General features: G+C 47.2%; 1 protein-coding gene across 1 annotated transcript; it reads left to right on the forward strand.

Annotated features, from left to right (window-relative positions):
• Positions 1-2,214: 2,214 nt before the first annotated feature.
• HGD (homogentisate 1,2-dioxygenase) lies at positions 2,215-25,656 on the forward strand (the record flags this gene model as incomplete). Its single annotated transcript, XM_082277767.1, has 14 exons — positions 2,215-2,229; positions 7,320-7,391; positions 10,236-10,324; positions 12,015-12,120; positions 14,280-14,339; positions 14,818-14,909; positions 15,541-15,575; positions 16,720-16,799; positions 16,929-17,028; positions 19,346-19,470; positions 20,046-20,150; positions 21,315-21,441; positions 24,764-24,945; positions 25,525-25,656. 14 exons carry the CDS (start codon positions 2,215-2,217, stop codon positions 25,654-25,656), a joined length of 1,320 nt encoding a protein of 439 aa, XP_082133893.1.
• Positions 25,657-26,094: the final 438 nt, after the last annotated feature.

Here is a 26,094-nt window from a genome sequence, read left to right on the forward strand (position 1 = left end):
ATTCACATTTATGGGCAAAAAGGGAAGTCCACAGAACTACAGGCCAGGCAGCCTCACCTCCATCCCCAAGAAGGAATGCTTCAAGGCAACTAATCCTGGAAGGCATTTTCACACGCGTGAAGAACATGAGGATGATTTGGAGTGATCAGCATGGATTTATGATTTCCCTCTTAAATGGTATGGGCTAGGACAGAAACACAACAGGTGTTAAGATGGGGTTTTTTCTGTATTTCATATAACTTGAGGGTCTATAAATTAAGTGGCATTTCAACAGAATCTTACTACATAATGTATGGAATGGAATGGAATGGAATGGAATGGAATGGAAAAGCAAGGTTAGGCAGCCTAATAAGTTTTAAAACATTACGTGGCCATCAAGTGAGTAAAGTGAAAGCACCTTGTCCATTTTTAGGAAACAAGAACAACCAGGAAATAGGCCTACACATAATTAGAAAGCAACACCTTTATTTTTACCTGTCCCATGAGAAGAAAACAAGAGAATGGAGCCTGTAAAGAGATGTGAGCAAGGTGAAATGTAGGTTCTCCAAGGGAAATGTAAGCTAAAATGTGATGTTCTCTCTCCTGCTGTGTGTCTCAGTAAAAGGGGATCTTGGAAACCCCTGAAACTTTGCAACTGCAGTTTGCTAAACTGTAGTCAAATGTGTAATTCTTCACTGTCAGAAAATAAGTGAGGTGAAGTTTTTACTCTTAAATATTGTCTGGTAGGAAAGGAGTCTCAAGGGTAGGTGACAAGTGCCAGGTACTTTATTTCTTTGGCAATGATGAATTGCTGCTCAGGGTGAGCTAACATATTCACAAACTGCCTTGTCCTGGAGAATTCCTCTCTGCTGGAGTGATTTTTTCTAGCAAAGCTGGAAGAGGCCAGGGTATGGAGAGAGCCTTCCTGGTGTGCAGAAACAGAGACCTGAAGAAGACTTTTAACTTGGAGATCACTCACTCTATATTCTTCTAGAGCCAAGGAAAACTCTCTCTCCCTCTCCCCCATCCAGAACCACTGTCTCTTCATACAGCCCATCTTCTCCCTCAGGGCAGCCAGCCAATTTTGCCAGACCTTAAAAGTGGCAGCTCTCAGTGACTCTAATATATTACTCAGAATGGTGTGAGGAGCTACTAGTTTTCAGAGAAGCCAAGATGATTTAAGACCTGCCCCTCTTGCAGCCCAAGCTCTCAGTGACTGCTGTGGGGACCACAGGGACTGGTAACTGCTTTGGGGAGGGAAGGCTTCCCAGATGCTCTAGGAGAGGAGGAGACATTCATTCAGGGTCACATTCAAATTTCAGTGTGTGCCTCCTAGAAATTTCCTCCTGGCAGGGCATATAGCAGAGTAGGTGATGGAAATAGAAAAAATACTGCTTTTGCTTTTCCCTTTTCTTTTTTTTTTTTTTTTTTTTTTTTTTTTTTTTTTTTTTTGGAGGGGGGTTCAGTTCAGAATTCAAAGTGAAAAAAAATCAAATAAAATCAATTGTGTTTTTTCCCTGCAACTTCTGGAGTGCAGAGCTACTTTCATTAGTATTCTGTAGCTAAATGCTTGCTGTCACTTCTTCCCCAGCAACAGCTTTCTTGAAAAATATTAATACTTCAGAATTTGTAAGTTCCCCCTACTAGCTCTAATCACAGGAATACAAAATCCTCCCCTGCTTTTGGCCCCAAAATGCTGTGTAATGTTGGCACACAGTGTTTCACAAATATCACTACCTTCACCACGATGGGGACGTGATCTCTTCTATCCCCAGTATAACACAGCTCAGAAGAATTAGTGGACAAATATTTGTTACACATTTAGAGGACTGTGTATAAAAATTGCTAGAGGTATCATTTATGAAAGAAGCTTATAAAACAGTTGCAAAATGGCTTTTCTTGGTTCTAAACACCTTGTTGTTTGCTCTTCCCCACGTGTGGGGGACCCCTTTTTTAACATCTAAAGGATGAGGAAACCAAGTCCCTCTCACCCACTGTTTATTCAGATCGATCCTTGGGTTGGTTCTGCAGAGAAGGGCTGGCATTTGGTTAAACACAGACTGGGCTGAGCAAACAGGTTGAAAATTCCCTTGGACTTTCTCACTCCCAGCACTGTCAGCCTGCCTCCAGCCCAGCTCAGTTGATCAGTGAGCAGGCTTTGTTTGGCAGGCTTCTTTGGCCAGATATCTGCTTGAGGTTTGTGTCTGCTCCAAGAGGAGGATAACCAGGAGGAGGATGACGGGCCTGCAGGTAAGAGGTCGGGTGCCTGTAACCCACCAGAGCTTCTCTGCTCACACTCATTTTTTGGGCTCTGTTTCCTTTTATTGTGCCCCTCTTTTGAGTGTCAAGGTGTGTTTCTAAAGCTTTCTTGGGATGAAGTATTTTGCCGTGTTTCATCGATAAATAGGCATTTCTCTGCCCCTTCACCTCCTTTGGAGGTCATCATTCTTGGTCAGCACCTCTTCATGGTGGGAGTTATCCTTTCCGCACCCTTGGCACACACCCCTCCTCCCACCCTGGCTGCCAGGGGGTGTTTCCCTCTCAGCCTATGAAATCTGGATGACAACATCTGCCCAGATGTTGCAACCCTGGCTGCCATCTTCCCTGACAGCCCTGGGGAGATGCTCCATTGAGGGCTGTTTCTCAGTGCCCCTTGCAGGACACCCTGGAACAGCAAGGTTGTGGCCATGCCCTCCTCTCCAAGCCCCAGCAAGGCACCATTTGGCAGAGCATGGGGGAGCTTTGGGAGAAGGGTGTGATAGGGCGGGCTTGTGGCTCAAGCAAAAAGGAACATGAGACTTGCAACCCTGAACCTCATCAGCACCTCACCGCTGTTGTGGGGGGCCAGCTGCCCCAAGGTCATTGGGGTGCATGAGCTGCTGCAGCAGGCAGCACAGCCTCACCCCAGGACGTGGTGGGTCTCAAGAGCTTGTGCAGGATTACCACGTTTCTCCCCAGACTTTTGGGTTGTCATTGTTCCCAACCCTTTTCCTAGCCCTGGAGATGCATGTGTGTGCTCCTTGACCACCTTCTGCAATGCTCATTATTTTACACAGCGCTTTTACAGGTCTTCTTATTCACCTCTGAGGAATCCTGTCTCCTCACACAGTCAGATTTCACTGTGCCTCTTCCTTGCCTGTCCATGACACTTCCCAGCTCTCACTGCCCTCTTTCAGCAGCAGGACAGCCTTGCCCCTGTACCATTCCAGATGAGGGTCTGACTGGTTCATGTCATGGCTGTGACTGTATCTTCCATGTCCAGCTTTGACTCACTCCTAGCAGCCCCATACACCTTGGTGGCTGCTGTGACTGTGGCTGCAGGCTGGGCATGGGTCTGCTCATGGGAACAGGCTGCTCTGCCAGCAGCTCCTCTCTGAGACGTCACATGTGTCCCTATCCCGTCATCACCTCACCTGCTCCACCTTCTCTTGGCATCTCTCCTCCAAAACTGTTGCTTTACCCTTGCTCTCCATTCCCCTGGCATCCATCCCTCTCTTCTATTGCCCACAGAGTGCCATGTCCCACCCTAAAGCTGAGCAGGTCCTTTCAGGAAAGGTCTGGCCTTGGACCATCTCCAGCCCTTTTGGAGCAGAGGGATGTCGAAATGTCCGGGGAGGTGGCAACTTCTGCTGGGGATATTGGCCCTGCAGCACCAGGGCAGAGCTCTGGTTTGTGTGCTTTGGCTACAGCCTGCAAGGAGGCTGTGGAGCCCCACACAGAGGGTGAGAGACCTGCTCTGCTCGTTGCCCCAAATGCTCATGTCAATGTTTCTGCATTTTTGTTAAACACTCCAGTGCTGACTGGACTGAGCTGATAAAAAGTGCCATGCTTCTTGCCGAGAGAGGAATGTTGTTTTCCTGTGTCCTGCAGCAGGAGCTGATAGAGAAATACATTATGCAGTGTTTGAAGAAGGGTCTTAATTATTTTGCAGCCTATGTGTTCAGACTTCAAACGCATTTTTCCCATGCCTGCTGTCTAATTTGGAGAACAAAAGGTTATGGTTTATAGGTCAGAGCATGACACCCATTGTGAGCACTCTGCTTTACATCCCAGTTATTCCAATCAATGAGATTTGCTGAATTTTTTATGCTGTGCTGGGCTTTTATCTCTCTCATTTCATCGAAAAACTACAAAATAAAAACCAAAGCGGAGTCAGATGGATTCCTAAGGTCCTGTCGGCAGAAAAATCTACAGGATCTTGAACAAAATAACAACAGTAGTTAAAAGCAGAACTGAAAACAAAGAGCCACAGAGAATATTTTGTGTAACAGAAACCACCTGCCCAATTACGATAGTGCCCATCAACCTGCCCAACCTGGAGATATCTATAACTTATCTAGGAACTGTAGAGGCCAGGCAGAGACCTAGGGGGAAATACCTTTGGTCAGATCATGGTGCCACTTCCTGGAGATGGGCTGTGTTCCATTTTTGCAGATTTTTCAGCCCAGGAAGGATGCTCTGGTGCTGGGCAAGCAGAAAGGGGTCATTTCCCTTGGCTTGGGGGCACCTTGTGCAACACAGACTGAGAAGTGGGAGGTGGGCTGAGAGAGTTGGAAAGGAGAAAGGCCATGATGTGCCTGGCCCTTCCACTGCTGCCCCCAACCAACCTGTATCAGCAGGGTCCCTGCATGCTGCCCCAGAGCCCTGGAGCATGACAATTCCGAGGCGTGCAGGGAGCTGATATGGCACAGCGTTTTGGGAGCCCAAATAATGTTTGACACCAACCCCTATGGGTGTGTAGAGGAGAGAACCTCTCTGAGGTCTGCCACAGAGAAAGACAAAAAGAAACAGTGAATAAGAAAAGCCACATCCAACATCTAGGCAGAAGTCTTGGAGTCACACTCAGGGTGATAAATCACCAAGAAGACATCTCCCCTCCAGCGGCTGCAGTCCTGCCAATGTCTTTTTTTCAGCACTCGATGCAGTTATCCGAGCATTCTATTTTTTTTTCTTGGCAAGAAAGGATTTATTTGACCAAACAATGATGCAGCAGCTTCTGCCGCCACTCTGGAGGCAGCGGGGCAGTGCCACCCTCTGCAGCCCCCGGTGCAGCTGAGGAAGGCAGCAGCTCTGCATCCAGCCCAGTGGGAAACTGCCCCCTGCATTGCTGCGCTCGGGCAAGGTGCGGTGCAGCACCAGCGTGGCCACACAGCAGCTGCTGCCACCAGATGCTTGCTGCTGGGTTGGTTTTCTTTCTTTCCTCTGTCCCAGCAAGCAGAGACAAAGGGACCTCTGGGGGTGTGGATGGGCAGGCCAGATGTGCAGGTCACCAGCTTTTTAGCCTGAAGGACAGGGGATGGATTTGTCGCAGAAAAGTCTCTGTGCCTTCTTTCCCTCTCACCCCAGCAGTGTGGCATGGGACTGCCGGGGAGCACACAGTGCTTGCCAGGTACACAAACCCTCCAAAGAGCCACTGACTGTCCCCTCCCAGCTCTCCATCAGCATTCAGCAGAGCCTGTCGAATCTTGCTGGCTATGCCTCCAGAAAATCAACTTGTTCCCTCTTCCTCCTCTTCCCCCTGTCCTCCCCTTTTCACCAGGGCTGCCCCGAAGGCAAATGCTCGGACCACCTTTATGTTACTGGTAAAGGGGGGTGCAGTATGGAAGCCTCAGTTAATTCTAGAACTGCTGCATTCCCATCAGATATTGCTGCATTTCCGTTTAAAAGAAGGGAGGGGGAAAAAAGAGGGGGGGAAAAATGCTCCAGTACAATACATTTGCCAGGGCTGCTTAGGTGACCTACTGCTTTGCATATCAATATGCTCCTTGCAGAACCCAGCGGAGAGCAGCTCCTAGCGATGTATATTCATTTGCAAGACGAGAGAAATATCCTCCCTGAACCGATGGAAACCAGGATATTTTCAGGTTCAGGCTGAGCAGGGCTTCCAGCCAGCCGGGGCCCCCTGGGAATAGTCTTCTCTTACACGTCGCTGAAAGGAGCCTGAGGAAAACACATGATTTCTCAGGAGGTTTCAGGCTTGCTCTCTGAGTGTCTGCTACGCTGGGAAAATTATAAGGGGGCCGCAAATTGCCCAAGGTTGAGCACCCCTGGGGGGAATAACCCAGGCACTGTAATACTATATATAAAATAAACCAGGTAGAGGGGCTTTGTCAGTTCACTTTTATCTCAGACCTGTGCGTCCTGGAAGGTGCCTGCCCCTGCCAGAGCTGCTCATGGCTGGCCATAGCCAGGGTGTGTGACAGCCAAGCCTTAGGGCTCCTGGGCTTTGCCATCCTGGCACTGCTGTGTGAAGGCTGATGAGCAGCCCTGCTACCCTTGCAGTTGTTAGAGGGGAGCATTAATATTTAACTCCCTCCCCAGGCCACGGGGCTGAACCGCTGGTCACTGCCAAAACACACCTCTGTGTTCACTCAGAGTTCAACAGAGCTGCTTCGTGCCTTCCTGTGGCATCTGAAAGGACTGTATTTACATTTCTGACAGTGCAAAGCTAAGGTCTCTGTTATTCCTGCTTCCCTTATGTGTCTCAGGCTTGCTGCAGGGCTTTTCCTAGTGCTGCAAAGATGGGATCTGCATCCACTGTATCCTGTGGCATTTAGCAATGCTCAGAGCACGGCAGCTGTAGGCAGGGCAGGTATGGGAGGACATGTAGGTCTGTTCCATCCATGGGTCTCTTGGGAATTCACTGCCCTAGAGAGCCAGACTATCACCCAGTAATGGATTAATTCTCGCTTACTGCCATGGTGGACAGTTCATGCCCAACTAGACAGTGCTTATTTAGGGCAAATCAGTGACACAGTTTAACTTGGCTGTGTTTCCCTTCCTCCCTCATCCCATCTACATCCTGACCTGTTCTTTGAGCATGGGGATTTATCACAAGACATGTCAACCAAATGACTCCCAGTTCCATTCCCTAAGAATCTGAGGACCAAGTGAACAAATTTGCAAGGCAGTCTGCAGATTTTGGAACATCCATGATTGAAGCAAAGTCAGATTGAATGTGAATGGTGCTAGCATACATCCATAATGTTGGTGCACAGTTCTTCCTATCCATCACCGTGTTGTTCTTGAGTCTGGCAGTCTATGTGATATTTGGGTTATTTCTCAACTGCCTTGATGGAGCAGAATGTAGTCAAAATAGACATGTGGACTTAGGAGAGCAATTCCTGTCTGTGCTTCCCAGCCCACCACACGGTTAGCTAATGAAGCAAATCCAGGAGCTGTGAAAATGGTCTATGGCAACATGCAAACAGATCACTTGAGAAAGTCTTAATGCATACAAAGAGCCTGGGAAAATGCATGGGAATGCAATGGGTGGGTTGTGTGGAGAGATTTTGATTGTGTTTTCAAAACAGTGATGAGCTGTGTGGTTTATTTTACAGTACATGTCGGGATTTGGAAATGAACATGTTTCTGAGGATCCACGCTGTCCAGGAGCTTTACCGGAGGGACAGGTACGGAGGTTTTTTTAAGTGCTTTATCAAAATGCACTCTTGAGTGAATATCTAATCCCTTCTTTTCATCTTAACGTGTTTCCTTTCTCTCTGCCACTATGAAAATCTCCAGGAACCTTCTTTATGCAAGACTGGAGTAATAAGATGCTGGCGTAAGTCAGAACAAAAGATTTCCGTTCACACTTTCTATTTTTAAGTTATTTGTGAGCTTCCAAGTTTCACCCTGGGGATTAATACTTGCCTAAATTACCTCTGCTCAGCAACAGGGTTTTTTTTCCAGAGTCTGAAACGCAAGTGGCTCAGCCACACTGAGAAGGAAACCACCAGCTCTGGATTAAATCAGAGCAGAAGTTTGAAGATCAGCAGAGACATGCTTGTGGCAGGAGAGGCAGCTTTCACAACTTCTGTAGGAATGGGGTTCAATGAAGCTGCCATATGAGTCTTTGGCAGGGAGCAGGGAGGGGACATGAATGCCTGTAGTAATAAGCTGAGAGATTAATTCTTAAAAGTAACTTCTGAACATGTTTGATGAAAATAAATTATGTGGGGTCGTTCTGTTTTAAGGAAAAGAATCGCAACCCACATGGTGCTACCCTCTTGGTGCCCAGAGGCAAAAATGAAACCCTGAAGAATTAAAGTGCTCTCACCTCCTTTGTGCTGGTCTCCTTTACACCAGCACACATTTTGAGGCTGCCTGTGGCTTCCCTTGGATCTCCTGTAACCATTTGGACTTGGATGGCAGCACCTCTCCTATGAAGGCAGGCTTAGAGAGTTGGGGCTGTTCAGCCTGGAGAAGAGAAGGCTCCTGGAAGAATTTATAGCACCTTCCAGTACCCAAAAGGGGCTACAAGGGAGTTGGAGGGGGAATTTTCACAAGGACATGTAGTGGACAGGACAAGGGAGAATGGGTTTAAACCAAAAGAAGGCAGGTTTAGATTAGATATTAAGAAGAAATTCTTTACCATGAGAGTGGTGCAACACTGGCACAGATTGCCCAGAGAAGCTGTGGATACCCATCCCTGGAAGTGTTCTAGGTCGGGTTGGACAGGGCTTTGAGAAACCTGGTCTAGTGGGAAGTGTCCCTGTCCATGGCAGGGGGGTTGGAACAAGATGATCTTTAGGGTCCTTCCACTCCAAACCATTCTAGGACTCTATGACTTGGTGCTTAGCCAATTACATCCCTTGGTGCTCCTCTTCACCTTCTGTGCAAAGAATTACGGTCAAATGGAGACCTTCTCAACTTTTGCTTTTCCTGAGTTTTCTGGATTTCCCCAGTTCTGATGTTTTACATGTCGTGTGCCAGTGAGGACACTAACACACAACACAGGGACATGTTAAATGCATATCTATGTCCCCTAGGTCTGCATGGCAGCCCACGGTGTGCTAATAAGAAAGACAAACTGCTGTGCTGATTCAGGCTGGTAGCTTGGCTGGTGCAGTTTCTTGTTTCTGAGGCTGGCTAGAAAAAATGTAAGATAGAGGCACCTTAAAACTGGAAGAACAATAGTGGTGGCTGCTGGTCTAAAAAGGCACTGGGCTGTGGTGGATGCGCTCTTTGAGGATTTCCACAGCACACCACATTCCAGAGCAGACTCCTCCAGCTCCTGGCTGAGATGCTCTCATCTGGACAGAGTGTGGGCTCTGTATCAAAAGAGTTAATAGAAAAATCTGAAAAAAAGTTAGAGAAAAAAATCTTCAGTCCCGGGAGTGGATCCTTTCTCCGATGCAGTATTTATAAGACTGGCATCTGCAGTAGTGCTGGCTAAGATAAAAATTCCGAGGGTTATTGATCCCCCTGCTTCACTGCATACCCACACTGACAAGATGGAGCTTGAGGGATGGAAGCTACATGCACTCAGCTTTAGCTCTCCCCTCTGCCCACCTCTCAGGGCAGGGTTTGATACCTTATGGATGGCTGGTCTGCTCAGCAGCAGGATGACAGGATGTTATAGTAGACCTTGCAGGAGGGAGATAGGATAGCAAATGGTGTATGACTGTCCCACAGGGGTGTTTCCTGCAGTTCTTGGATGCCTTTGCTTCTTGCTCATCTCAGACAAATAGATGGTGGCCTACTTAGATCAAAATGCTTCGTTTCTGTTCTCTAAAAAGGAGGAGTCTGTCCTCCAGTTACGAACTCACAAGGGTTGCTAAAACCTGTGCTAGTTGTACCCATGGCTCTGCAAAGGGGAAAGTGCCCCCTTTGTACTCCAAAGGAGGATTCTCACTGTGCAGAAACTCTGCAGGAAAGCAGAGGCTCCTACACTGGTCACTCATGCTTTTGGGCAGCAAGCAGCACTGTCAGGAGGAAGCAGCACAACACCACAACGCCTGCTCTGGGCAGCGGTTCCATAGGCAGAGGGCAAGGAGAGAAGGGGGGATTCAGTGCGTTCAGCTACTGTAAGTCTTTATCAGCCTTCTGGAAAGCCAGCCAGACATGATGCTCTGGGGTAACCCCTCTGAACACTTGGTCTGAGAAAAGTTTGTGCTCAATAGCAATCTGCTTCGCAGTCTGTGTTCACCGGGAATTATTTCCTTTTCCCTGATACTCCTGCTCCTGACCCTGTGGAGCACTGCCCCTTGCAGCTTACTCTGTTGCTGCCCCAGTGGGCTGTGCTGACTCCTTGGGGCACCCTTGTGGCATGTGGGAATGGGGTTTGGGGTCTGGCTGGTGCCTCAGAGGAGCAAGAACATGCAAGTACTGGAGCTGAAGCACAGCCTCAGGACAGCACAGCACCCCATGGCATCGGGGTGTCAGGTGCCCAGGTCAGTGCTCTGCTGGAGGCTTCAGAGCCAAGTTCCATGCCACTGCCTCTCACTCCTTGTTTTTCCTTCTCCTCCATCCAGAATAACCCTCAAGTCTGCCCGTACGGCCTGTACGCGGAACAGCTCTCGGGCTCTGCCTTCACCTGTCCCCGGCCCACCAACAAGCGAAGGTACCGTGGCCCCTGGCACTGGCTGGGGGATGTGGCACTTGGGGTGAGCATTGGGGAGTGGTGGAGAGGCTGCCTCGGTGCCACCAGTGCTATCTGCAAGCCTAGAAGGGTAAAAAACCTCTACTGTGCACTACGAGAGGGAAAGGGACAGAAGACCATGGGAGACGGAAAGAAAAGGATTTAGTGGGGCAAGTGGGTTACGAAAATGCTGAGAAATGAGTGATTGGGATGGGAAAGAAAGTGGTTTTCTGAGCAAGGCGTGGAATGGGGGGATGTTCACAGGGACCACATGGTCCCAAGCGGGTTGTATGTGCTGTGTGAAACAACCCTGGGGTTTCAGCCATGATGCTTCTATGGAAACATCACCCCTGCCACTGGCACTGGTAAGCACTTGATGAGTAGGGTCAAAATGAAGCCTCTGAGAAAGACTCTTTCCTCCTAATGGATGTTCCTGCACACTGTTTGGGTCCAGAGTGCTGCTAGCTCAGTCTGTTCCCATTTTGGGGCTGCCCAGGGCCTCAGAAAAGTGCCAGGCACCCAGCATGCTCTTTAACACCTCAGCAGTGCTGGGAACAGCTTGTTCCAGCCAGCAACAAACTTCCCAGAGCTCTGTCCTGATTGTCATGCTCCAGCCACAACCAGATTGCAGAAGATGGGTTTCTCTTTTTGCTTCTCCCCCTGTGGCTCTTCTGTCCCTTTTGCTGCTTATTCAAATAAAAGGCAAATGCATCATCTGAGATGCCTCTGCTCTCCAGGCTGCTCCCAGCTCTCAGTGTGCGTGGGAAAGGGATGAATCATTGTTTGCTGCACGCAGTTGTCCTTGATGGAATTTTTCCAGCTCTCAAGGGAGAGCTCCCTCCTCCCCTCTCCCACTTGCCCAAACTGCATCCACCACAGTTAACACATCAAAGGCATTGGCAGCCCTGCCTAGCTCAGGCTTTCCTGATCACCTCTGCTCTCTCACCTGATTGAAAGCCCAGCTTCAGGCTTGGCTGCACCATGCAGGGCGTGTGGATGCTGGAATGGCAGCGGTGGCAAGGTGCACAGCCACAGCAGGCAGCAAGGGAGGAGAGCGACAGTCTCAGGCAGTGATGGAGGCACGGGGGACCTCCTACAGCAGTGGGAAGCATCACATAAAACTCTGGGCTTTGCTGCATGGGCATGGCCAGCCAGGCACAGGATGCTATTTTTTGTAATCCATCCAAATTCAGATACAGGCTGCGACCTTCTGTCTCCAGAGAGCTTCTCTGTTCTTTCTGTTGGACACTGCTCGTCCCTGTCGTGTCTGAGCTGCTTTACAACTGTGTTTAAACAAGCTTCTTTTTCCAACTGCAAGGTTGCTGTATTTCAGCCACAGAAAAAGCTGTGCCTTTATATTTTATATGCATATATGTGTGAATGTAGACATATGTAATTATACATAAATACACATACAGACATTTACCTACACAAAGCACAACATGTTTGTATTTAGAGCCTATAATAAAAGCCATGTCTCTGGAAACCTCTGGCTGTGAGCTGTTGTTTGATATTTCATTTTAATATTAATATTATTAATTTGATATTTAATAAAACTTTTGTTCCAGTTGCCACCCATGTAAATGTTATTCTAGGAGCTCAATCAGCCAGCAGCTACCCAGAGGGTTTAACCTTTTCCCCAGGCTAATCCAGGTGTTTTCCTTCTTTGTAGCTGGCTGTATCGAATCCTACCTTCAGTTTGCCACAAACCCTTCAAACCTCTCAAGGAAGGCCACTTGACACACGACTGGGATGAAATTGAGCCTGATCCCAATCAGGTAACCACGCTGGAAGGAGCCCTAGTCCTGCCAAGAGGACAGTCAAATATCAAAGTAATCAGAAGTGCAAAGGCACTGAGTTGCAAGAGGTCTGATGGGAGTCATGGGTTCCTGGGGGTCTGGCCAAGTCAGGAGCAGGCTCTTGTCTGCCACCTGTTCATTGCTCCTCACCATGGTTACCCAGGAAAGGACAGCCTTTGATGCTTGTTGCTTCCCATCTTGTCAGATCCTTGTGCTGCTTCCCAGCACAGCTACAGTGCCACAGGGTTAGACCTGTGCTACCAGGCATCTCCCCTGGGGGCTCCTGTTGGTCACCTTTTAATCTGCTTTCTCTTCTCCTTCCGTGTCCCCCATCAAAATCTCATCATGCCCCAGCCCAGCAGGCAGAGCAGAAGTATGTCTCTGCCATCCATCCTCTCCTTCCCTGCACTTTTGGAGAGGTTACTGCCTGCCAGCCCATTTCTCTGCAGCCCTCGTGGGAAATCTCGCTTCATTCTGGAGAGTCACACAGAGAGATGGCATTTGTCTTCCTCTGTTACAGCCTTGCTGTTGTCTTTAATCATGATTTCTTCCCTGCCAGCCCCAGAACATTTGGTTTTGCTAATCTGCTGCCATTCTCCTTTCAACATCATCTCATGGTCATTGGTTTTCACTTCTCTCAGGTTTTGCCCATTGATGCATCATGATTAGCTAATTTCCAGCCTTCCAGCAGCCTCACCATTTGTCTAAATAATCCCCCAGTTCTGCTGGAATATGTTTTCCAGCCATTAACCAAGGAGCAGTGACAGGCTCATATTTACATGCCTTTGGTGCTCCTTCCCAGATGAAGCTCCAATGACTTCTGTTATCACCTCATCCATCCTGGATGCCCTTTTGCACCCCACACCTGCCTTTATGATTATTTATGATTACGGTAATTCCAAGATGCCCAGCTCTCAAGCATCTGAAGCCCTTTATGTGTAGTACCTTTTTTGCCTAAGGAAACAGCAGGAAAGCTCTTGCCCAGTCCCTCTCTTTCCACTTTCAATGGCAACCACCAAACCCAGAGACGTTATTTCCTGCAGTAAGTGGGAGCCACCTTCCTGCTTTCCTTCTTATCCTCTCTGAAGCAGAGCCATAGACAAGGTTCAGTTTGTTGGACAAGACCTACTCTTCCTTGTGATGCTTTGTGTTTCACCTAGGTACTTAAAGGAGCTTCCCCAATCCTCATTCATCTAAAAAGATGACCATATGGAGGCACCTTATGCAAAGCCCATTGAAGTCAAAGGGAAAAATTACACTTTAAAATTACCCAAGGACACTGGCAGAATTATAAAAGACACAGATGACAAAACTGAAAAGGAGTCAAATGTGATGAAAAAATACGGAGTGGCATTTGAGCAAGAAATGCTGAAACAGAAGAAAGCTCTCCAGACTGGAACAGAGATGACCATGGGAAGCTATGATTGAGAGGCAGGGAGAAAATAAATACCAATAACAAATGTCACAGTAAAAAAAAAAAACAACCAACCCAAAAAGAACCGATCAAAAAACCCCCAGACAAACATAAACTCTGGAACTTCTTGTCAGAGGATGCAGGTGGATTCAAATCCAATACATTGGACTCCTCTGGCACCTTCCGCCTGAGGACCTTGATAGACTTTGCAAGACATAATTAGTGCCGCTCATGGCTCCTACTCATGCAGGCAGAGCTATTTCAGCGTTGGATGTGGGGAAATTCAAGTGGAGCAAATAGGAGTGTCCTGTTTGGGTCACAGAGGGACTGAATCATTCAGCATGGAGTGGAGCACAGGACCATGACAATTTGACTGTGGAAAGCTGGCTCATCTGAATTTCTTTGCTCTCAAAAGTGTTGTTAGTAATAGAGACACATTTTAAATAGGATTTTTTTTTTAACCTTGGCACTGCAAAGGCTTGCCAATTACTTTACAAAACTATGATTAAAAATTTTAAAAGCCCCCCAAATAAAAAAAAAAAAACAAAAAACAAAACACAAACCCTAACCAGATTATCAAGAGAACAAGGAAAGAGAGAGCTACCTCAGCTAGCAGAGGGCAGGGAAGCAGGGGGAGGACAGGGGTTTACTTTCTTTTGAATTACCACCATTTGTGTTCTGACCACTGGCATCTCTTTCTTGTTTTTTGTTTGCTGCAATCTAGCTGCGATGGAAACCTTTTGAGATTCCAAAAGCCCCTCAGAATAAGATGGACTTTGTGAGCGTAAGTTGGGGAACCAGGGCATCTGGGCATCCTCCATCTCTGTTCCCCCTCAGGGGGGGCAGAGCACACAAGATGCTCAGAATTGGGCTAATATTGGCAGGTTTTGAAACCACTGGGCTTGCAGAGCATCTGTGGGAGGGGAGAGGATTGCAGATTTCAAGCAACTGACAGTGGGCTTGATTTCCTTCATTGACTTTTCAGGAACTCTTAAAGAAAGAAAAAAAAAAAGCCCCAGCCCACAGTTTTCCCTAGAGCCTTGGCTGGAAAACACCAGCTTACATGGATTTTAAGAAACCCCAAGTATGTTAAAGAGAAACCAACACATTTGACAAAAGGCCACACAGAGAAAGGCTGGTAGCAGTGTGGAAAGTGGGAAAGGGAGTGAGTCCCAGCAAGGCGGTGAGGTGAGGGGGAGAAACAGGGCCGCCCCTGCTCCCCTGCCTGCCGCTCACTCCTGGTGCTTTCGGTTTGCCTGCAGGGACTGCACACTTTGTGTGGCGCTGGTGAGCCCAGAGGACGCAATGGCATCGCAGTCCATATTTTTGTCTGCAACACCTCCATGGTCGACAGGTCAGTGTCTGTTGTGCTGGTGGCTCAGGCTGCTCCAGGCTGGCTGGCTGTATGTTCCTGTCTGGTGCCACCAGCTTGAGTCCAGCTCCCAGCATCACTGTGCGTGCTGTGTTCCTGTGTGCACAGGCAAACGTGTTCCCCGTGTCCACAGCAGGTGTTTGTGCAGCAGGTTGTGCTCTGTGGTCAAACACCGGAGGAGTGGGTGGGGAACCACCAAGAGAAGTAGGGAGCTGGACATGGGGGTACACCAAGAGGAGATGTGTTGGATTTAGGTGCTCTTGTCTTAGGGACTGGAGCTGCTCCTCAGAATTCAACACACATGCAACAGGCATTGCTGCTCCCTGCAGTGCCTCGGGGGGAAATCAGCCCCACTCCCCAGTTTACAACAACTGATGTGCGTGTGAATACGAAGGCAGGGACCTGGCAGAGGTCAGAGAACATCCTGCTTCCAGGCTAAGCCATTTACTTAAGAGTTGGACTTGATGATCCTTGTGGGTCCCTTCCAACTCAGAATATTCTGTAAAACTCTGCCATGTCAGTCTCCCAGCTCAAAACTCCCAGCTGTGGCTGTGGTGTACAAAATGCACGGGGCTTGTAGCACCTTAACGTTATTGTTTCCCCTTTTCTTTAGATGCCTTTATAATTCAGATGGTGACTTCCTGATTGGTGAGTTGATGCTTTGGCTTCTTTTTTCCTCCAGGTGGTTCTGCCTGGGGTACCACCTGCCTGCCTCTTTGTTCTTCCAGAGCCTTGAGCCCTACAGCCAAGATTTGGAGGAAAGGGTTGGCTTCACCCCCATGCCATGCAGATATGGTGGTCTGGCACCAGCTGGGCTGTTGGGCAAGTTGCACTGCTCTTGTGCCAGACCTCAACTCTTTGAGCAGTGACCCAGGTTCCTGGACATGGTGCTCAGGGATCATTTCCCAATGCTCCCCAGACTGGTATTAGACATGCCACAGGCAGAGGTTTTCTGGAAATCATAAACCTCAGGATTTCTGACCAGCTTACAGTTAGATGCCTTTGTTGCTTTAGCCCAAGCTTATTTCGCACGGCAGCTTAGCTTCCCTGCTGTGCCACCCTCAGGCAACCAGACTGCCACAGTGAGTGTGGAGGTTGACAGATAAAGTCCACCCATGCTGAAAAATATTCTGAGTGGTATCAGAAGTCAGATATTTTCTTGTATCTTTCTTGAGTAAAGAACAGCAATGCCTTCGGGACACCAACAGGAACATTTGTCCCATCAAATAGCTATTAAATTGTTCTCACTCACCTCCCTCACTACTGTGAAGTAAAAGTGCCAGGGCAGGTTTTGTAAATCTGCTAGTTTTTCAAGTCAAAATGTGAGCTCTCCTGTGCCAGCACAATCATGGAAAACAATGCAGATGTTAGCAGAGTATTGTTTCTATCCTCAGGAAGCAGTTATTCCCAGACATCTCACACTGCCATGGTTATGACAAAGATGGGTACATGCTCTATTTCATGTGAAGATTGTGAGACAGACAGATATGGACCCAAATACATCAAATCCCATTTATTTGGACTGTGGTGCAAATCTTACCTCAAGGGGCCATGAAGTTTTGGCTCATACAAGCACCTTCTGTGACGTGGGCATGATGGGGTTGATCAGGAAGCTTCACTCCAATGCAGGTGTCTCTGCTTCAAGACTCTGCATGGGAGCCCAGACTCCCTGTGTAGCTATATCAGAAAGGGCCTACTGCTCTTCCTTGGAGCCTGGGTGCTCTGACAAGGACAGAGATGGTGGCAATCATCACATTACTTCAGCTCCTCTGCCTCCATTTTGTTTCCACAGTGCCCCAGCAAGGAAAACTGCTCATCACAACTGAGTTTGGGAAGATGCTAGTGGAGCCCAACGAAATCTGTGTCATCCAGGTAAGGACTGAATGCACCTTGCCCGTGGCTCAGAGCCAGATGTTGGAGCAGGCCTACTCCTGCACTCAGCAGGTCATGGTTTGTCAGCAAAGTCCTGGGAGGATCCTAGTATCTTCCTTTATTTTCCAGCAAGGAATGCGTTTCAGCGTGGAGGTGTTCGGAGAGACCAGAGGCTACATCCTGGAGGTGTATGGGGCACACTTTGAGCTGCCTGACCTGGGACCCATTGGTAATGATCTCCTGTTAGATCTGCAGTGAATTTCATAGGGACAGGCATGAACTGCAAGCCCAAACCCATCACATCCTCCCACGCACGTGCTCTTTCACAAAGATACTTTCCATTCCAGCACTGTTATTCCCCAGAAGAGCAAGCATCTGCCCAAAAAAATGTGACAGACCAGTTGTCCAGAGATTCCCCTGGCACTGAAGGGACCATTTATCTCCCACCCTCTTTTCTACTATGTTCTTTTCTGTTCTGGTCTTGGAGTCCCTGTCTGCTGGCTCTGAACCTGTTCTTACCAAAAGAAACCCAAAAGGCCATCACCACTAATGCCTCATACTTACAGATATGGCATAAAGTGGAGTGATAGGAGAGAATTTTCCTGGTAAAAGGGCAGATTTCAGAGGCAATACATATTCCTGAAGGCTCACTTTAGATTTAACCAAGTCTTTTTTTCCCCGCCTACCTCTGTTAACAGAGACACCTCGGAGCTCTAGAGTGCTTTACTGTCAGAAACTGCTTCCTCTGGAAAATTAGAAACCAATAAAATGAGCAGCACAGGACTTGGATCAGCAACACATTCACATCTCTGTGTGCTGCTGCCAGGGCGGATCTGCTTTCACTGAGTGCAGGTCTAGCTCTCATAAATCACAGATCCTCTGTGTGGGATGCCTCCTGCTCTGTGCGGAGTCACAGATCGTGGAGGCACAGCCTCTTGCTGCCACGACAAAGATATTGTGAGGGGACACAGCATCTGAAGGCCTGCTGCCCACATTGTGATTTCCCAGTCAGCTTTCTGGCAATGCTCAGCTCAGGTTATGTCACCTTCCTCATCCCTTCAGTAGTTGCCTCCAAATTTATCTTGCTGAGAAAAACACCTCCTGGTTACTGCTACTGAGATTGTGTCAGGGAAGGGAAGTGAAACTCCTCTTACAACAGCTAAAATAAATACAAAACCAGTGCCAATAGTTCTCCACATTGAGACTGGTGCTTTGAGGTTGGTTGTTTTTTGTTTCAGGTTGGATTGGGGTTTTTTCCCCCACTAGATATTTTTAGCTCTCAGCATGATCTAAAAGACTGGCCATGCTTCAAGTAAATTAACTGGTATTATCAATCAATAACAAGCTTGGCTTGGCTAATCTGCATTCAGGGGCATTTGCATCTCATAGCTGTGGTGAAACTGAAGCTGGTCATTCTTCCAAGTGGAGAACCAACCCAATTTGCAGCTGTATGTGGGACCCCACTTGAACATCTCTCCTGTATGACACGCTGGGTACATCTTTTCCCACATGGAGCCTGCAGTGATTTTTCAGCAGCTTGCCTTTTAGCCAGCTGCAACTTTCTGCCTTCATCCACCATACCCTGTGCCTGATCTACTTCATTATTGATATGGTTGCCCAGCCTGTTTGCAATAAGTTTTCCCATTAGCTAGTTTTTCAGAAACAGTCAGACTTTCTTTGGGATTTTGGTTTGGGGTTTTTTTGTCTCCAGAAGGCAGGAATCTATTCTAAGGCTTACTTTCTGGAGAAAAGAAAAAGAGTGCACTTGCCTGTAAACCTTTTCAGGAGATGGTAATTATAAGAGCTCCTCTTCTTACCACCTACCTGCATTCCCCTCAGAGACCAATATCCTTTGTATTTCAGTCTTACTTTATTTTAACTTCACTTTTCACTTGGAGAAAAAGTGACAGCTGGAGAAAAGCAGTGACTGTTAAACCTTAGCAGCAGGTAGTAATGTCTGCATTTTTATCCAAGAAATTCAAAACCACTTTGTAACAATACTACTAATGAGGAGAAGAATGCTCTAGCACCCATATGGTGCTTTGCACTTTGAAAATTCACTCCTCACATTAAGCAACCCCTCAGTATGCCCAGAGTCTGTAGGTATCACTATTTTATTACTCTCTTTGTTAACATTCAGGAATGTATTTGGCCCCTCATGACATGCCTCATAACTTCTGCGTGGCCAAGCATCCAATCAGCAGGATGTCCAGGAACAGAGAGCAATTCATCCTCCATTTTTCACTTAATTCCTGGTTGTTACATATCTTTAATTGAGGATGACCTACTAATCTCATTCAGAAGGCACCTAGTGGAGACCTGTCTTAGTCACAAAGGGAGCATGGACTTGAACACTAGGATGAGTTACAATTACCTACTCATAGGAGCATGAGAAGTACATGACTATTTCAGGTTTCCTGTTGGGCCAAGAAGAGCTGGGTCATTCACAACACAGAAGGACACCCACAAAGCCAGGAAATTGCACCAGCCTCTCACTTCACTAGCAGATTGCCCAAAGAGCTTTGTCACCTCTCCTTCTTTCCCAGGAGCCAATGGGCTGGCCAACCCACGTGACTTCTTGGTGCCTGTGGCATGGTACGAGGACCGCCAAGTGCCAGGGGGCTACACAGTAATCAGCAAGTACCAGGGCAAGCTGTTTGCAGCCCAGCAGGTGAGGATGCCCTGGGAGAACAGGTAACACTGAAGTGCAGTGACTGCCAGTGCATGGCCTGGGATATGCAGCTCAGTAGCGTGGATGTAGTCTTAGGAAGTCCTGCTGAGTTAGGTGGAGCAGAACTGAGCCCTTGTCTTCTTGGGTCATTCATTTTCCCGAGGATCCTCAGTCTGGGAAAAAAGTGTTTGTGAAAACTTGGTTGTCCAAAAACTCAACAGTGGTCTTTGCCTCCATATGTTTATAGCAACAAAGTAGAAATAGGAGCTGGGGCTACTCTGAAAATCCAGAGTTTCCTTACCAGAGAGCTGGTGTTACAGCTGGTCTTGGGCAAGCACTGCCTGAGCATTTAAAAGCTCTTAGAGACCAAACCCCAGAGGGAAGGCTGAGGCTCACCAAGCAGAAACACTGAGGAAAACCTCATCCTCACAACGTTGGGCTGTGCTTAAAGGGCTGCCTGTGTACCTCTAACCAGTACTTAACCCTCTTTTCATTTGGGAAAGAGCAGCATCCTGCACATGTGCAGCACGTTGGAAGGCTGTATGTGGTAATCCTCTGTCTCTTTGCTTTGCTAGGATTACTCCCCTTTCAATGTTGTAGCTTGGCATGGGAACTACACACCGTACAAATACCATCTGGAAAAATTCATGGTCATTAATGCTGTTGCTTTTGACCATGCGGTAAGTTCTGGAACTGGGCAAGGCAGAGCTTTGTGGCTACCATACCATCCAAACCCACCCTGAGCTCCAGGGGCTCTGCGCCTCTTAAAAAATATGTTATGCTCTAAGAAACAGTGTGAAATCTCTTGTGCTTCTTTCGCTGGGCCCAAACCAAGATTTCATAGAGGAAGACATCCTTCTTTGTGGTACAAAGACATAACTGGAGGTTGATCAGCTTCTTAAACAGCTCTGTGCAGCTTCGCATAGAACTTCTGTACCTTGGAGGAGGGATGAATACTGATGCCAACATACACTCTGCAACTCAGCAAAAAGACTGTTGCTTCAAATTCTTGCCTTGATTTATTTCTTGCTATTGGACAGATTCCTTTCTCTAAGTTGTGGATGTGTCTGGTTCCTCTGAGTCCAGCACTGAAATTCATTTTGAAGAGCTGGCAGCTTTCATTGTAATAATTTCTAATCTAATGGAAAATAACTAAAGCCAAAACTAATGTGAGCAGCTCATCTATAAAGGAAACCAGTCCAGTGGGAGAGGTGCCCACAGCAATGCAAGTGAGTGTGCAAGGAGACTGGAGCATTTCTAGTGAGAAAACCAACAGAAAGTTTTCTTTAAAACTCCAGACAAATCTGCCAGGAGAAGGATGGGTTTGGGATCAAAGCCCAGAAAATCACTTTACTGGACTTAAGACTTCAATAAGTCACAATTTCTCTGCAATTTCTTCTCCGTTTGTAAACTAACAGGGCCATGAGGCTAAATGCCTCTAGCAGGATGTTCTTGTCCTCTGTAACTGGCTAAGGAAAAGGTGTGGTTTTGTGGCAGGAGTGTTGGAGACTGCTCCTGGAATTGCAGTACCTCATCTTGCAGGGCTGTCCACCCTCTGCATCTGTGCTGCCAGCTATAAGGCCAGGATAGGGAAGGATCATCAAAGCTGCTCAAAGGAAGAACCATCCAGTCCCGTTTCTTGTCCCCCCATGTACAGCATGGAATTGTGATGCTGAGTGCTGTCCCACAGGGTCCCAAATCTCATCCACGCTATCAGATGCAGGTGACAAAAGTGTTTAGGCAAGGGAGAGGCTGTATCAGTCAGGTTTACCAGCTGTGTGACCTGAGCAGACAGCTCTAAGCCCTGCTCTGTTTCATGCTTCTTTCGCTTTGCTTTTTTCCAGGATCCTTCCATCTTCACTGTCCTGACAGCCAAGACAACCCGTGCTGGAGTGGCACTTGCTGACTTTGTCATATTCCCCCCGCGATGGGGGGTAGCCAACAACACCTTCCGTCCACCTTACTACCACCGTACGTCTGGTCTTTCTTGGTTGTGCTTGAGCCCAGGACTGCAGAAAAGAAACAAGTCTCCGTTTATTTGAGAGCGTGTGCAGGGAAGCAGCAGTCTGGTTCGCTGTCCTTGGCTCAGTTAGTCAGCTTCTTGGAGTCAGTCAGTCCTCCCTGGAAAATGAACAAATTCAAAGATGTTCCTATTTAAAGCATCTCATGAAAACTCAGAGGTTATGGGGCTCATTGAGTCCTCATAGATGGATGTGTCTGTACTCAAGGGCCTCCCACAGAGACTGGGTGCATATTGAACCTGGCACTGTACAAATGAGTCAGATACTGTCCTGTCCAGCCATGAATCACTTAATATCTCATTAGAGTACATAGATAAAGAACAGGAGAAAAAGAAATATCATATTACAAGTAGTGAGAAGCACAAGGGGGTGTAGAGCTGGCACTTGTATGGTGAGATCAGAGTTACAGCAAAGGAGGAAATTGGCTTTCCTGAGCCCTTCTTCACCACCTGCACAGTGATGGAGGTACTGCTGGCATTTAAGAAGCCAGTCATGAGGAACTGGGCTCCTTCTCAGGCAGGGAGTTGATTAATGTGTTTTGGATCTGGTTGCCATCCCCAGAGCTGGTTTCTTTTTGGCAGTTTTTTGGCTTCGTCTTGGCAGAGCATGGCATTGTGTTGCATTGAATGGATGCTAGAAATCCAGTTCCCCACGTGGGACTGCCCTTTCAGGGAGACGATGAGACCCCCTGCTCCGTGAGACTGAGAGGGAAAGCTTGGCCATCCTGCACCCCTTGTAACAACAGCTAAGAGGCCTCATCTCAGAAGCTACCAAGTGACAATGTTGTGGTCACTTTGAAGTGCTCAGAGGCTTTCTGCACACTTACTAACCACAATTTAACAGCCAGTTCCTTCTGCTACTCAGATTATTTCCAAGCATCTTGGAGGCCAGCAGAATCAGTGGCACTTGCAAGCATAGTAGACAGCTGTGCAGCCATCTGAGTAAATCCCACAGGCAAAGTTCTGCCCTGTTATTCAGCTTTCATTTGCAATAATGAGGGTGACATGAAAACACATCTCCTGACTGCCTGGAATAGTGCCAAGACTTTTTCTAGACCGTAAGAGGTGAGACACACTGCTGCTTAACTACAATGAAATTGTTGCTCATCAGTAGAGCTGTGTTAATTTTACATCAATGCATTGTGAGCCATAGCAAATACGAAGTTGTTCAACCTTGCTTCGTGTGCACTAAAAGACAGAAAGGACTGTCCTTCTCTTGTCCGTGTTGTGATGATCTAAGTACCCATGTAGATGGCTGTGGCTGCCACAGCTACTCACTTGACCACAGCACCTCAGCCATAAGCTTGAGCACTAAATTCATGATAAGCAGTTTGGTTGTCTGCTCTACCCCAGCCATGGAGGGGAAGAGCTTGAGTGGGTAAGGCAGATATTGTGGTAGTCAGCTACTGGGACACTGCACATGTTAGCTCCCTCTGAAATGAGTGCTGTGATGAGAATCTTGTTGCATTAAGAGAGATATAGCAGGACTGAGCAACTCTGGGGTAGAAGTACCATATTGATTTCAACAAGTTCAGTTCTGCTGAACTCCCTTCTCTCCAAGTATTTCACAAGAGGCCTATTTTGCTTGCCAGAATCCTTAGTTGCCTCCTCTTCTCAGGTGCTGTGGAAAGCCTGTGTTCAGAGAATTTTGATGCACTCAAGAGTTACGGTTTTCATATTGTGTAAACTTTGACCCAAGTATAGCAAGGGTGTTTCAAAAATATTCCTCTTAGACACCATAAAAATTTCACATTCAAAGGAGGCCGTGCAGCTTGTAAATACTGACTTCTCCTGGCCACATTTACATCCTCAGAGGCTGTGAATTACTCCTAAGTACTTCTGAACTCAGACTGAAAATGTCTAATGCAGTTTTTATACCATGGGCATATATTTATTCTGTCTGAAAGAACGCCTATGTGATTCTCATGATGGTGCTTATGTGATTCCCTACTGGCCACTAAGAAATTTTAACTTCACAACATCCTGTTTGTAGAGACAACACTATTTAAGTAACAGGGAAGGGAGGCACACCTAAATTGTTTGGGTTCACATATGAAATTTGCAAGCAAAAAGAAACTGGACTCTGCTCATCTCTTAAATTTCAAGCTGGTTTCCTACTTTCCTGCCCAGTCTTCCTAAGAGATATTAAAATTCCTGTTGCAGACAAACTGGCTGTCCAGCTCTCAGGGCCTGTACTGCAGTTTAAATGTGCCAAGTGCAGTACATGAGCAGGTTCAACGAAAAGCTTGTAACAATCCGGTTTTACATGAGACTCTGACAACTTCGGACGAAAATTAATGAATGTTTGCATACATATATAGGCCAACCCTGCTTTGACCTAAATTAGTTTTGCTGCTAAACATTTCAGACTCTGGATTGTACTAAACAAAGGCTGAACTAGTGGTTAAAAAGGGCTATATATAAAATAGCTACGGAAGCATGTCCCAGTTTTGCAAAAACTAACTGCTGGCAGAAAGTTGCCATATTGTTTAGTCACATCAGGAGTAGCAAAGCTGAAAGCTTGGATGGCAGCTGTTAAAATACCTTCCTTACAGGGAGCATAACTGAGTAAGTACTGAATGATTAGATATAACCATCCTTGTCTAAGTTAGTGGAATGCTACTCTAGTGGTTTCAGAGGGTCTATGGAAAGTATTCTTTCTCAGGGAAGGACAGAATTTGGCTCCTTGTCTTTGGGCATACAGTGGCTGTAGAGAAATAGACAGATAATGCATGAATTAAAAGCATAAGGTAATGAAGTGCCTAACTACACTGGTGGTGGTAGAAGAGTATCAAAATAATTTCATGCTTATAACCTGAGACAGCAGAGCAAGCTCTCTCATAAGGCTGTTGATCAGGCATTTTGTGTCTGTAACACAGGGATGATTATACAGAACTTCCTTTCTAGCACTTCACGATCCCTAATCCAAGTCTGTAAAATCAGGTTACACCATGCAGTCCATATTTAGGTGTATTACTTACACAGCTTGAGATGGTAGGAAAAGCACAGGTCATTCAGGGATTGATGGAACCACCTTCATTAGGGTGATTTCTAATGAACGTCCTTCATTAGGAAGCTCTGTTTCTGAATCCAGATAATAAAATCCTGTACAGCTTTACAAGCATTGCCTGTAGGATCCCTGATGTCTCCTTGCATGACACCTTGTTCAGAAACTTCCACTCCACCCTCTTGGCCCAGCTTAGCACATGGGTTTCAAGGAGCTCACAGCCTGTCTGTGATCCCTCCCAATCACCTTCTCTTTGCCTCCTGCAGGGAACTGCATGAGCGAGTTCATGGGGCTCATCAAAGGCCACTATGAAGCAAAGGAGGAAGGTTTCCAGCCAGGAGGCGGCAGCTTGCACAGCATGATGACCCCTCATGGGCCGGATGCTGACTGCTTTGAGAAGGCGAGCAAAGCCAAGCTGGAGCCAGAGCGGGTTGCAGACGGGACCATGGTAAGGAGCCAAGGGAGGCTGGAGTACAGCATGGCATAGTGCCCACTTTTAAACTACAGACTAGTACTGTAGCTTCTTGCTGGCAAGTTGGAAAAGTACTTAGACCCAATGGCTGCAGCATCCACCTCCCTCACCAATGAGCACTGTTCAGCTACCAGGAGCTCCCCTGGAGACATTTGATGCCAGGCAGATTTGATCATCTCCCATCATAAACTGCTGCCTCTCAGGAAGCTGAGAATTTCATTTTGTCTTAGCCTGTGGGCAAAGAAGCAAATGCCTTGACTGTCCTCCTGTCTCTACCCCCTAAAATCTAATGACGATCATCAACAGACCTTTAACTAGAGCTTTTGGAACAACCTGGCTTTCCTGGGCATGCAGGGAGTCCAGTCCTGAGACTGGACTAATACCAGCATTGCATTGCCAGATCTGAATAGCATTCTCCCTGAGTTGGTCAGGCTGAAGACAGAACCTGCAAGTACTGGACTATGTATACAAATGCTGTTTGTGGTAGAGCAGACACCTTGCCTGGATTTAAATTTTCCCTCTTTTACCCTAACCTACTTTTTCTCTTCCCAACAGGCCTTCATGTTTGAATCATCCCTCAGCCTTGCCGTCACCAAATGGGGCCTCCAGACCTCCAATCGCCTAGATAAAAACTACTACAAGTGCTGGGAACCTCTGAAAAGCCACTTTAACCCTAGATGCAAGTAAAGAGAAGTGCTTGCTGCTTGTAACACGTGAGAGAAGGCAGGGAAGTCCAGCATACCTATGTGTGATGGCAGTTGACTCGAGCAGTGCAGAATGCTCTAGCACAGAACGGCATTTCCACCAGCCACTGAGCCACAAAAATGATCATCCCTAAGTAACATGGGAACACAACAAAACCCATCATTATTCTTAACTTTCAAGTATCCAATTAAAGCTTTCCTGGTGACATGTTGAAGCTGAAGTACTTGTGTGGCTCTCACATGTAGCCTGGTGTGAAAGCTGCACCTTGTGTGGGCACGAGGTGACAGCCAGGTCCCATTCACAGGGCCTCCTGAAAATACAACCTAATGTGTATTTCGAAGGGAGAAGCAAAGGATTGACAAAGCACTATATGCTGTCTGTATGGGAAGAGCTTTATAAACAGAGCTGAAGGCTCTACCA

This window comes from Coloeus monedula (genome assembly GCF_965178545.1).
Source record: "Coloeus monedula genome assembly, chromosome: 3".
NCBI classification, from domain to species: Eukaryota; Metazoa; Chordata; class Aves; order Passeriformes; family Corvidae; genus Coloeus; species Coloeus monedula.